Below are 11,405 nucleotides of genomic sequence, written 5' to 3'. Positions count from 1 at the left end.
GACCTCGGCTCCGGCGTCTCCTTTGGGAATCGGAGTCAGAGGCAGCGTCCTGCCCCTGTGCCCAGCGCGCAGCGCCAGAGGCGCTGACACGGACCAGCCCCTCCCGAGCAGGGGGAGGTGACGGGCCCCAAAAGGGCCCCTTGAACCCCAGTCTTTGCCCCTCGCGCTGCCGGCTGCTCCCTGCGCCCCCAGCCGTGAGCAGCTCATCACCCCTGAGCCGTGACCCCTCCCGTGGGCAGCCTGGGCCTGGGATGTTCCTGCCCTTCCCCGGCTGTCTCCCAGCTAGGAGCCTTCTCCGAGCCGGGCGAGGGAGCGGGTAGCTGGGCTGACGCGGCCCCTTCAGTCAATCACGGTTTGAGACCAGCTGTGTCCAAGAAACAAACTTCTCGGGGTCCCTCCAACTTCCCCAGCCCTGCCGATGTCTCAGCCCGCGCACGGCTCGGGCCCGGCTGTCGCCCATTGACCCTGCCGCACAAATCAAGTGGAAAGCGCTGCCCGCGTGGCAGGTTGGCAGGTTCAAATCTGCAGCAAGGCGGCTGCTGGAGGAGGTGGGTGGGTGGGTGGAGGGGCCGGTTCTGTCTGGGATGAAAGGCCTGGGGGGGGTGTGGGCACAGTGACCCGATGCCAGCTCTGCCCTGGGGAGCTCTGGAGTTACCTGGGCAAAAATCCTCTGCAGATGCTGTCCTGGAGCTGGTGCTGACGGGGTTCTGGGCTGTGCAGGTGAAGGTCCGGGGAGCAGTCTGGATGAGCAGAACAGACTCATTGATTACAGAAGCGCCTTTTTCTGGCAGAGTCCAGCGGTAGGTCACATTCTCCCCTCCGTCCCTGACCGTGCAGGTCAGGCTGTAGTCACAGCTTGCATTCCCACAGGTCACTGAGCCACAGAGGATGGTTGGCTCCGGCACTCGCCCTGCCAGAGGACGGGGAGAAAAACATGGAATGGGCTGAAATTCCTGCACCTTCTCATGAACGGCTACCTGGATCTGCCGGGGGTAGCTGAGCACAAGGAGCCCTCTGCATTGGCGCAGCCCGGTTGGAGCAGGGGCAGGGGATAAGGGGGGAAGAAGGGAGGGATCGTTTGGGGGCATTGGCCAAGTGTTGGTCAGGAGGCTCCTGGAGGCTGGTTGCGGGTTGGAGCTAATGGACATTTCACAATGAGATGTGTTTCCATCAGAAAATGGGGTTTGTTGAATCTGGGGGAGATGCGGGTGGGCCCTGGGTGAAGTGGGGTGGGCAGATGAGCCCTGGGGGTGGGGTGAAGGAGACCCCCGTGCCAAAGGGAGTTTGCATTTCTGATGAGGGCCTTGTGGGACGGGAGCAGTGGGCAGCAGCCAGGGCTGGGGAAGGAAGCTGCGGAGAACCAGTTGGGAAGGGCTGTGGGGAAGGGGGCAGGAGAGAGGCCGATCTGGGAGCAATGGGGGGAGCAGGCGAAGAGAGAAGAAGGAAGAGGAAGGGAAGCAGCCGTGCTAAGAAGTTTGCAAAGATGCTGGGACCCTGCAGCCCCTGGATCTCCCAGAGGAGCTTCCCAGCTGAGCAGGGCGGGTTTCCACTCTCAGTGGGGTTTCATCAGCCCCCCACTTACGGTACATCCGCAGCGTGAATTGTCTGTGGATGACGGCTCCAGCCAGGATGATCTGAGCTCTGTAGGTGCCCATGTCCTCCATCCTCAGGTCAGTGAGCTGAAGCGAGTAGCTCCCGGCAGAGACTCGTAGGCGTTCCTCATAGGATGAGTCTAACACCAGGACATCGGGGGGTTTCCTGCTCCTGCACTTACTACAGGATTGGTTTGATTTACAGTCCAGGCCACACTTATAAATTGCTCTGCCGGGATCCCCAGAGGGAAGGTGACCGACCCTCCCAGAATCCCGCTCAGCTCCGTCACGCCTGCGTCTGCTCTGCCGTGCTCTGCCGCATGAGAGGAGAACAGGAGCCTTTAGGACCAGATCAAACACCCCCCATCACACACCCCCAGGCCAGTCCCCTCCCCAGCTCCTGTGAAAGGCTCCCCGGGAACCATGGGGAGCTGCTGCTCCCAGGCCAGACCCCGGCCGGGGGAGGGGACGGTACCGTTTCCTATGGAGCTGGACCCAACCCCCAGATTCCAGATCCCAGCGCCCCAGGCTCCTCCCCGTCCCAGTCCCAGATCAGGGAGTTTGGAAGCATTTGACATTAACCCCTTCACGCCGGAGTGAACTGGAGCAGGGTGGGCTCCGCTGGGACGTGCTGTGCTGTGTCAGGCTGGAAATGAGGCGGGTGCCGTGGTGGGAGGGTCCCATGTGGTGACCCAGATTTCTGACCCCTGCTAGCGCTCACAGTGATCAGGATCACAGAGCGTGTGTGTGTGTGTGGGGGGGGTGTTACCCTGATGGGGACGTGTTGCTGCCACAGAGACGTTGCAGCCACTTTCTCCATGGAGCAAATGATCCAGGAGCTGTTTTAGCAGCCGGGTCAGGTCGTGCTGGTGCCGGGGAGGCTCAAAGAGTCGCTAGATGCTGTTGACGCCCTAGCGCTCCGTGGCCGGGGACCGGCGCCGTCCTGCACTGCCTGGGGCTGGCAGCTCCTGCTCAGAGCTCACCAGAGCAGCTTTTCTGCTGGTGTTTCAGCCCCACCTGCCGCGGCTGCTTCTGGGCCCGGGACCGCGCAAGCAGAAGTGAAAGTGACGAGGGGCTGAGATCCTGGGCCCGATTCTCCATCGCTCTGCACCTTGCCGGGCCATTTCCCCCAGTGCACAGCGAGTGTGAAACGCTGCCGTTGTGATCCGGGATCACTGCACACGCAGGGGACGGGAGAATCAGCCCATTGGCGGGCTCCGTTCCCCAGTGGACGTGGAAAATCTCAGCCATCGCCTGCATTCGCCAAAGGGTCCGGCTCGGTGCACCCGCCCCGTGGCTCGCGCTGCGCCGGGCCCAGCTGTCGTGCAGGGAGGGGCCCTGCCACCTCACCCTCGTGACTCTCATCGGAGAAACGCGTCAGCCCCCAGACCCTCTCCTTTCCCACGCCCTCCCTCTCTCTCCAGGGGCCTGGGTGGGTTGGACGGCCCTGCCGCGGCTCCGGGCGCAGGTCACACACAGCCTCTCAGCGTGGCTGGCCCTGGCTGTCGCAGTGCAGGCGCTGGGGAGCGGGGATCAGGAAGCAATAAACAGAGCAGCTGCCGGGAAAGCAGCAATAACGCTGCTTCGCCACCCACCTGCACCCACAGGGCCAGGGGCCGGGGGTCGGTGCATCCCCTGCTGCAGCGCGGCCACCTCGCTGTGCCCCAGCCCCACAACCTGGCCTCTCCTTTTCCCTCCTCCTCCCCCAACCCCTCCAATGCCCTGCCCCAAAGTCCCTTCAGGGTCTGCGCTGCTTCCCTGGGCCATGTTCCCAGCTGCTGGTGCAGCCCTGGTGAGCAGCAGTTTGCAGGGCTGGATTAACCGCAGGGGAAATAAGGCAAAGGCATCGACTCGAACCCCGGCGTGGGGTGTGCAGGGGCCGCTCTTCGCCACCATTTCCTGCCCTCGCTTTCAGACGGGTCACTGACCGGGGAGCTGCGAAACCAGCAGCAGGAAGAGAAGGGCACAAGGCCGAAGAGCTCCCTCCATCCTGACAGCCGGGGGCAGGCAGAGCAGGCAGCGTCAGGCCACAGAACGGCCGTCCTGAGCGCGCAGAGCCGGAGCGGGTTGGCCGGCAGGGTCTGGCTGAGCGGCCGGTCCCTTGTCCCCTCTGACGGTGCAGACGGGCAGCCGAGCACTGATCCGCCCCACAGCTCTGTCACTTCCCCAGGAGGGGCTCTTTCCTTTCGTGGTAAGTTGGCCAACGAGCTCAAAGCAGCCGAGTTCCCCAAACCCCCCGGGGAGCGTCGCTCTGAGCGTGGGGCTACACCCAGCCCGGCTCCGGGCGAGGGAGCCTGGCATTGGGTCAATACACGCCCAGGGTGCCAGGTTGGGGAAGGCTCCTTCCATTGGCTTTACTCAGGGGCGACAGGCGGGTCTGAAGGGCCGTGGCTCCGTCCGCCTTCGATGGCTCCGTCCATTTCATGGGAGAGCCTGTCCTGCTAGGAATGCTCAGTTACATGGCAGCCACTTGACACAGCTCCGGCAAAGGACAGGGCCTTCGACTGGACACCCAGGGCATTCACACTCACTGTCTGGACCCTTTGCACAGCCAGGGCGGTGTAACAGGGGCTTGGCGTGAATGGGAATCTGGCCCTGCACCCTGGGGGCTGCGATCTCCTGGGAGCAGAGGGTCGGGAGGTTCTCTGCTAGATAGAGGCCCGGACAGAGGACGCGAAGGCACCTCCCATTGGCCGGCAGGTCAGTGCTGGGACAGGGAGACAAATCCGGATCTGGTGTGAGCAGGAGTCGCTGGGTATTACGGGGAAGATGGTGACTGAGCCTGGGCCCTGAGAAAACCCCGCAGTGCGTGGGATGCCACTAACAGGGCAGTGATACAAACAATCATGACACTGAGGCATGCAAAGGTGGAGCCTTTATTTACATGATGCAAAGTTATCCTGCGGAACTCACTGCCACTGGATATTAACGCCGTTGGCAGGATTAAAACACAACACGCCCTCGATCTTTCTGAATAACAAGGGCATCCACAGTCCTACTAGGGAGGAGTGAAAGAACGTGTAAGGGACATTATCTCTTTGGCATCGGCGTATAAACCAACTTCTCTCTGCACGTGGGGTTAGGAGGATTCTTGGCACGTGGGCAGGTTATTCCGGAATTGCCTGGTAGGGGGTGTCTTCTTCGTCTCAAGTATCGGATCCAGAACAGGGCTGGAGCAGGGCTTCTGGACTAGATTGGCCAGGGGTCTGATCCCATGTGGCAATTCCTAAGGGCTTGTCTACACACAGGCTTGGTTTAGAAATTTAGACAGTTAAAGAGGTGCAGGGGCTGCAGCGAGAGAAGCCCCTTTCCACTGAGTTAAGGGCATGCCCAGGAAGGGGGGGTGATGCTTTAATTGTAGCAGCAGAAAATCACCCCCACAGAGCCCCAGAGTGACACTGGTCAGCAGCTGGGTCCAGACCTGGCGATGGACAGTAAATCAGCCCCAGGTAGGGGCATGTTTAGACACTAGAGTCTGTTCGAAAGGTTGAAGGGGGGAAACTGAGGCAGGCGCACCTGTGGTGTTGCAGGCGGCTGCTAGAGGGCGCCTCCGAGCAGGGCCGATTCTCCACCACGTGCACGTCGCCCGCCCTATAGAAGTTCCCCCCCTTCCCACTGCATGAACTTTAACGCTTCGGAAGCTGCAAGCGAGCGTCCCCCGCAGCCTCCCTTGGCCTGGCCGGCTGGGGCCGGCCCGCGCCTGGCGGGATCAGCAGTCGCAGCGGAAGCTCCTCTGCTCTCAGCCCCGTCTCTGCCCCCCGCCGGGGAGGACGTGCACCGCGATGATCCCGGCACTCAGGGCTCCCAGCACCAGCAGCAGGATGAGGCCCTTGACGCGGCAGTAGGACAGCAACGTGCGGGAGGCCGGGGCTGGTGGATTGGTAAGGAAACAAAGGGGAGCAAGTCAGCTCGTGCAGGGGGCGATCGGCGATGCCGGGTGGTCACTGTGCCCCACCAGCACAGCCGGGGAAGGGGTCAGGGGCCCCGCTCCATGCAGGGCAGGAGACACTGTGCACACAGGGCTGGGTCTGGCCAGGCCCCGCTGACCTCGGCTCCGGCGTCTCCTTTGGGAATCGGAGTCGGCAGCAGAGTCCTGCCCCTGACTCTGCATTCCTGCAGCATAGCCATGGCCTGAACAGTGGGCCTGCAACCTGTGACAGACTGTGAACCCCAGAGACACTGTTTGTGGTGCCCCGGGCCAGGGGCAGTGTTGGGATGTTTCCCTTTAACCTTTTTACTCTTTTCTTAATTTGTAATTGATTTGATTGCTGTTTGTGTAATAAATTGTGTTGCTTTGCAGTGTATGCACTGATCAGTGGGGCGGGGAAGTGCCCAGTGCAGAGTTAGTACCCTGGAGTGGAGATGCCCTAGCCCCTGCCCTAAGGGACCACAGCAAGATTCGGGGTCGAGCCCCAGAAATCCTGGGCTCAGCCTTGTCAGGGTTACGGGCACCCCACCACACAGGGCAGTGGGAGGGGAGCCCTCGAGGTCAGGTGGGGCCTCTGGGTAAAGGGCGTGGGAGCAGGGACTCAGATCCTTTTGCTAACCAACTCTACCGGGGTATTGTACAAGCAAGGAAAGTTCCCCACAATAGCGGGCCCAATCCCCGGCTTACATGTGCACACAGGGCTGGGTCTGGCCGGGCCCCGCTGACCTCGGCTCCGGCGTCTCCTTTGGGAATCGGAGTCAGAGGCAGCATCCTGCCCCTGTGCCCAGCGCGCGGCGCCAGAGGCGCTGACAAAGACCAGCCCCCTTCTGATCAGGGGGAGGTGACGGACCCCAAAAGGGCCCCTTGAACCCCAGTCTTTGCCCCTCGCGCTGCCGGCTGCTCCCTGCGCCCCCAGCCGTGAGCAGCTCATCACCCCTGAGCCATGACCCCTCCCGTGGGCAGCCTGGGCCGGATGTTCCTGCCCTTCCCCTGCTGTCTCCCAGCTAGGAGCCTTCTCCGAGCCGGCAAGGGAGGGGGTAGCTGGGCTGACGCGGCCCCTTCAGTCAATCACGGTTTGAGACCAGCTGTGTCCAAGAAACAAACTTCTCCGGGTCCCTCCAACATCCCCAGCCCTGCCGATGTCTCAGCCCGCGCACGGCTCAGGCCCGGCTGTCGCCCATTGACCCTGCCGCACAAATCAAGTGGAAAGCGCTGCCCGCGTGGCAGGTTGGCAGGTTCAAATCTGCAGCAAGGCAGCTGCTGCAGGAGGCGGGTGGGTGGGTGGAGGGGCCGGTTCTGTCTGGGATGAAAGGCCTGGGGGGGAGGTGGGCACAGTGACCTGCTGCCAGCTCTGCCCGTGGGAGCTCTGGAGTTACCTTTGCAAAGATCCTCTGCAGAGGCTGTCCTGGAGCTGGTACTGATGGGGTTCTGGGCTGTGCAGGTGAGGTTCCAGGGAGCAGTCTGGGGTTTCTGGGAGATGAGCAGAACGGACTCATTGATTACAGAAGCGCCTTTTTCTGGCAGAGTCCAGCGGTAGGTCACATTCTCCCCTCCGTCCCTGACCGTGCAGGTCAGGCTGTAGTCACAGCGTTCATTCCCACAGGGCACTGAGCGGCAGAGGATGGTTGGCTCCGGCACTTGCCCTGCCCGGGGGGAAGAGAAACATTGAACAGGATGGGATCACAAGAGCATCTTATTAGCTGCAGCCTGGAGCCGCTGGGGGAAGACGAGCGCAAGGAGCCCTCCGCATCTGCACCGCACAGTTGGAGCAGGGGCAGGGGGAAGTGTGATGCTCTCACAGCTAGGAAGTGGAGGGGGGGGGGGGATGGAGAAGAAAGGGGTATTTAGGGTCCGCGGGGGGGGGGGGAACGGGGGAAGGTGCAGGAAGCGGGTTGCGGGTCTGAGCTGATTAAAAGATCCCAGTAAAATTGTTTTTCTGTTGCAATATTTGCTGTTGTTGCAATTTGACACTTTCCCCGGGAAACGTCCATTTCAGGGAAATATTTGAATTTCCCAGAGTGACATTTTGAAACAAAACCTTTCGTTTTGCACAGCCGTGTCCGCGCAGACCCCGGGGTGTTGGCTCTGCAGGTTGAGAGGCTGAGCGACCAATCAAAGCTTTGAAAGGAAAGTTTTGCTTTGATTGAAAATGTTTGAAAATCTTCGTTTCCGAATGGCAAATTTTCAAACCCTTTTGTTCTGTGACTGTTTTTGCTCCTTCCACTTTTCTCCTGGCTGTGGGATGAAAACCCCTGTGGTGATAGCGCACGGCCTGCGGGATGGACGTGCTGTGTGTGACCTGTGCTGCTGGGGTGAAGATCAGGCTGGAGTTGGGGGTGGGGAGATCGGGGCGGGGTGGGGGGAGATGGATGGACAGGTGGAGCACTGGGTTGGGTGAAGGAAACCTAGGTGCCAAGAGCAGGTTCAGTTTGTGATGGACCAGAGCTGTGTGTGTGTGGGGAAGGGACCAGAGCAATGGGGTAGCATCTGGGGCGGGGGAAGGAAGCTGCAGAGGATGAGTGGGGCAGGGCTGTGGAGGGGGAGCAGAGAGGCAGGGCAGTGGGGCTGGGAGGGGGAAGAAGAGACAAGAGGTAGGAGGAGGAGGAGGAGCAGCTGCACTCTGACTGGACCCGGCAACCCTTGGGTCTCCCAGAGGAGCTGCCTGAGCTGGCTGGGTTCCGGCTCCGACCCGGGTTTCATCTGCCCCACACTTACGGTACACGCGCAGCATGAAGTGCTTGGTGACCTTGTCTTTAGCCGTGTTCACTTGAGCTTTGTAGAGGCCTGCGTCCTCCATCCTCAGGCCGGTGAGCTGTAGGGAGTAGCTGTTCTCAGGGGTTCCCAGGCGTCCGTGATAATTTTTCTCTATCACAATGACAGTGGGTGGTGTCCCTGCTATTACAGTTACTAGACTTTCTGTTGTGTTCACAGTCCAGGCAGCGTTCTTGAATTGCTCTGCTGGGATCCCCAGGGGGAAGGTGACCGACCCTCCCAGAATCCCGCTCAGCTCCATCGCGCCTGCGTCCGCTCCGCCGTGCTCTGCCGCATGAGAGGAGAACAGGAGCCTTTAGGTCCAGATCAACCACACCCCATCACACACACACCCCCGCCCCCCCAGGCCAGTCTCCTCCCCAGCTCCTGTGAAAGGCTCCCCGGGAACCATGGGGAGCTGCTGCTCCCAGGCCAGACCCCGGCCGGGGGAGGGGACGGTACCGTTTCCTATGGAGCTGGACCCAACCCCCCAGATTCCAGATCCCAGCGCCCCAGGCTCCTCCCCGTCCCAGTCCCAGATCAGGGAGTTTGAAAGCATTTGACATTAACCCCTTCACGCCGGAGTGAACTGGAGCAGGGTGGGCTCTGCTGGGACGTGCTGTGCTGTGTCAGGCTGGAAATGAGGCGGGTGCCGTGGTGGGAGGGTCCCATGTGGTGACCCAGATTACTGACCCTGCTAGCGCTCACAGTGATCAGGATCACAGAGCGTGTGTGTGTGTGGGGGGGGGGGGGGGGGGGGGTGTTACCCTGATGGGGACGTGTTGCTGCCACAGAGATGTTGCAGCCACTTTCTCCATGGAGCAAATGATCCAGGAGCTGTTTTAGCAGCCGGGTCAGGTCGTGCTGGTGCCAGGGAGGCTCAAAGAGTCGCTAGATGCTGTTGACGCCCTAGCGTTCTGTGGCCGGGGACCGGCGCCGTCCTGCACTGCCTGGGGCTGGCAGCTCCTGCTCAGAGCTCACCAGAGCAGCTTTTCTGCTGGTGTTTCAGCCCCGCCTGCCGCGGCTGCTTCTGGGCCCGGGACCGCGCAAGCAGAAGTGAAAGTGACGAGGGGCTGAGATCCTGGGCCCGATTCTCCATCGCTCTGCATCTGGCAGGGCCATTTCCCCCAGTGCACAGCGAGTGTGAAACGCTGCCGTTGTGATCCGGGATCACTGCACACGCAGGGGACGGGAGAATCAGCCCATTGGCGGGCTCCGTTCCCCAGTGGACGTGGAAAATCTCAGCCATCGCTTGCATTCGCCAAAGTGTCCGGCTCGGTGCACCCGCCCCGTGGCTCGCGCTGCGCCGGGCCCAGCTGTCGTGCAGGGAGGGGCCCTGCCACCTCACCCTCGTGACTCTCATCGGAGAAACGCATCAGCCCCCTGCCCCTCTCCTTTCCCTCTCTCTGCAGGGGTCTGGGTGGGTTGGACGGCCCTGCCGCGGCTCCGGGCGCAGGTCACACACAGCCTCTCAGCGTGGCTGGCCCTGGCTGTTGTGGTGCAGGCGCTGGGGAGCGGGGATCAGGAAGCAATAAACAGAGCAGCTGCCGGGAAAGCAGCAATAACGCTGCTCCGCCACCCACCTGCACCCACAGGGCCAGGGCCCGGGGCTCGGTGCATCCCCTGCTGCAGCGCGGCCACCTCGCTGTGCCCCAGCCCCACAACCTGGCCTCTCCTTTTCCCTCCTCCTCCTCCAACCCCTCCAGTGACCTGCCCCAAAGTCCCTTCAGGGTCTGCGCTGCTTCCCTGGGGCCGTGTTCCCAGCTGCGGGGGAGGACGGGGACGCTGCAGGGTCAGGTGCGCTGGGCGTGTGCAGGCTATCGCAGGCCTGGACTCTGCTCTGCTGCTCTCCCTGCCTCCGCTGGCTGCTGCAGCCCTGGTGAGCAGCAGTTTGCAGGGCTGGATTAACCGCAGGGGAAATAAGGCAAAGGCATCGACTCGAACCCCGGCGTGGGGTGTGCAGGGGCCGCTCTTTGCCACCATTTCCTGCCCTCGCATTCAGACGGGTCACTCACCGGCGAGCTGCGAAACCAGCAGCAGGAAGACAAGGGCACAAGGCCGTAGAGCTCCCTCCATCCTGACAGCCGGGGGCAGGCAGAGCGGGCGGCCCTCAGGCCACAGAACGGCCGTCCTGAGCGCGCAGAGCCGGAGCGGGTTGGCCGGCAGGGTCTGGCTGAGCGGCCGGTCCCACGTTCCCTCTGACGGTACAGACGGGCTGCCGAGCAATGATCCGCCCCACAGCTCTGTCACTTCCCCGAGAGAGGCTCTTTCCTTTTGTGGTAACTTGGCCAACGAGCTCAAAGCAGCCGAGTTCCCCAAACCTGCCCCAGTGCAGGGTTAGGACCCCGGAGCGGGGACACCCGAGCCCCTTCCATAAGTGACCATGACAAGGTTGGGGGTCAAGCCCCCCAGGGAGCCTGAGCCCAGCCTTGCTGGGTTTACAGGGAGCCCCACACAGGAGAGGGGGAGGGGAGCCCTTCAGGCCAGGCCAGCTGTGGGCGAAGGGCGTGGGAGCGAGGACTCTGATCCTTTCGCGGACCGGCTCCAGCGGGGCCGTGCGGGAGCCGTTCCCCCGCGTATGCCAGCAATCAGCTCAGGGGAGCGGCTGGGCTGGCAGGGCCCAGGGCACCAGCCTCCACCCCCGGGCTGGGAAACTAGGCACCCATGCAAACGAGGTAATGGGCTGATTTGCATATTTGCTGCCTATGCCTCACACTGCCAAAGATCCCTCCTCATCTTCCTCTGTGGTGCCCCCCCCCGGATAACCCCTCCCTGTTCTCTCTCCTTGGTTCTCTTTCCTCTCTCCCCTCTGGCTGCCTGCTCCCCTGCGCCATCGCTTTCCTGCTGCTCCCCTTTCCACTCCAGGCATGCATGACAAATTCATCAACTAAATCATTGCAGGAGAAAACCACGGAACGAGGATGCTTTCAAATATGCTGATCTTTTGGCAAAAAATGTTTTCTTTTGACTAGCTGGAGCTGCAATTCCATAAACTTCTGGAATGACAATGTATTTAGTAATAGTGCCCTGGAGTTCCAGTCACGGAGCAGGGGCCTGTTGTGCGAGGGCTGCCCCACCGGTTATGTTTATAAAAGAAAAGGCCAGCAGGACCTATTCAGGGGGACAGGGCGACA

General features: G+C 61.7%; 2 protein-coding genes across 2 annotated transcripts; both read right to left on the bottom strand.

Annotated features, from left to right (window-relative positions):
• Nucleotides 1-618: 618 nt before the first annotated feature.
• LOC137142153 (SLAM family member 5-like) lies at nucleotides 619-3,581 on the bottom strand (the record flags this gene model as incomplete). Its single annotated transcript, XM_067531380.1, is given in 4 exon segments — nucleotides 619-910; nucleotides 1,583-1,747; nucleotides 1,750-1,905; nucleotides 3,521-3,581. Coding segments are annotated over 4 exon segments (674 nt in total), but the record flags the coding sequence as incomplete, so codon positions are not given.
• Nucleotides 3,582-5,331: 1,750 nt separating this feature from the next.
• On the bottom strand, nucleotides 5,332-10,628 carry LOC137142152 (SLAM family member 5-like). Its single transcript, XM_067531379.1, has 5 exons — nucleotides 10,287-10,628; nucleotides 8,236-8,559; nucleotides 6,897-7,163; nucleotides 6,854-6,859; nucleotides 5,332-5,462 (listed from the first exon to the last, which is right to left on the bottom strand). Exons 1-5 carry the CDS (start codon nucleotides 10,345-10,347, stop codon nucleotides 5,332-5,334), a joined length of 789 nt encoding a protein of 262 aa, XP_067387480.1. The 5' UTR covers nucleotides 10,348-10,628.
• Between the last annotated feature and the right edge of the window lie 777 nt (nucleotides 10,629-11,405).

The sequence above is a fragment of the Emydura macquarii genome, unplaced genomic scaffold, assembly GCF_026122565.2.
Source record: "Emydura macquarii macquarii isolate MOO-44397 ecotype Brisbane River unplaced genomic scaffold, CSIRO-AGI_Emac_v2 contig_3180, whole genome shotgun sequence".
In the NCBI taxonomy this organism is placed as follows: Eukaryota; Metazoa; Chordata; order Testudines; family Chelidae; genus Emydura; species Emydura macquarii.
The sequence above is the reverse complement of the archived record's forward strand: the minus strand, read 5'-3'. Positions and strand labels throughout refer to the sequence as shown.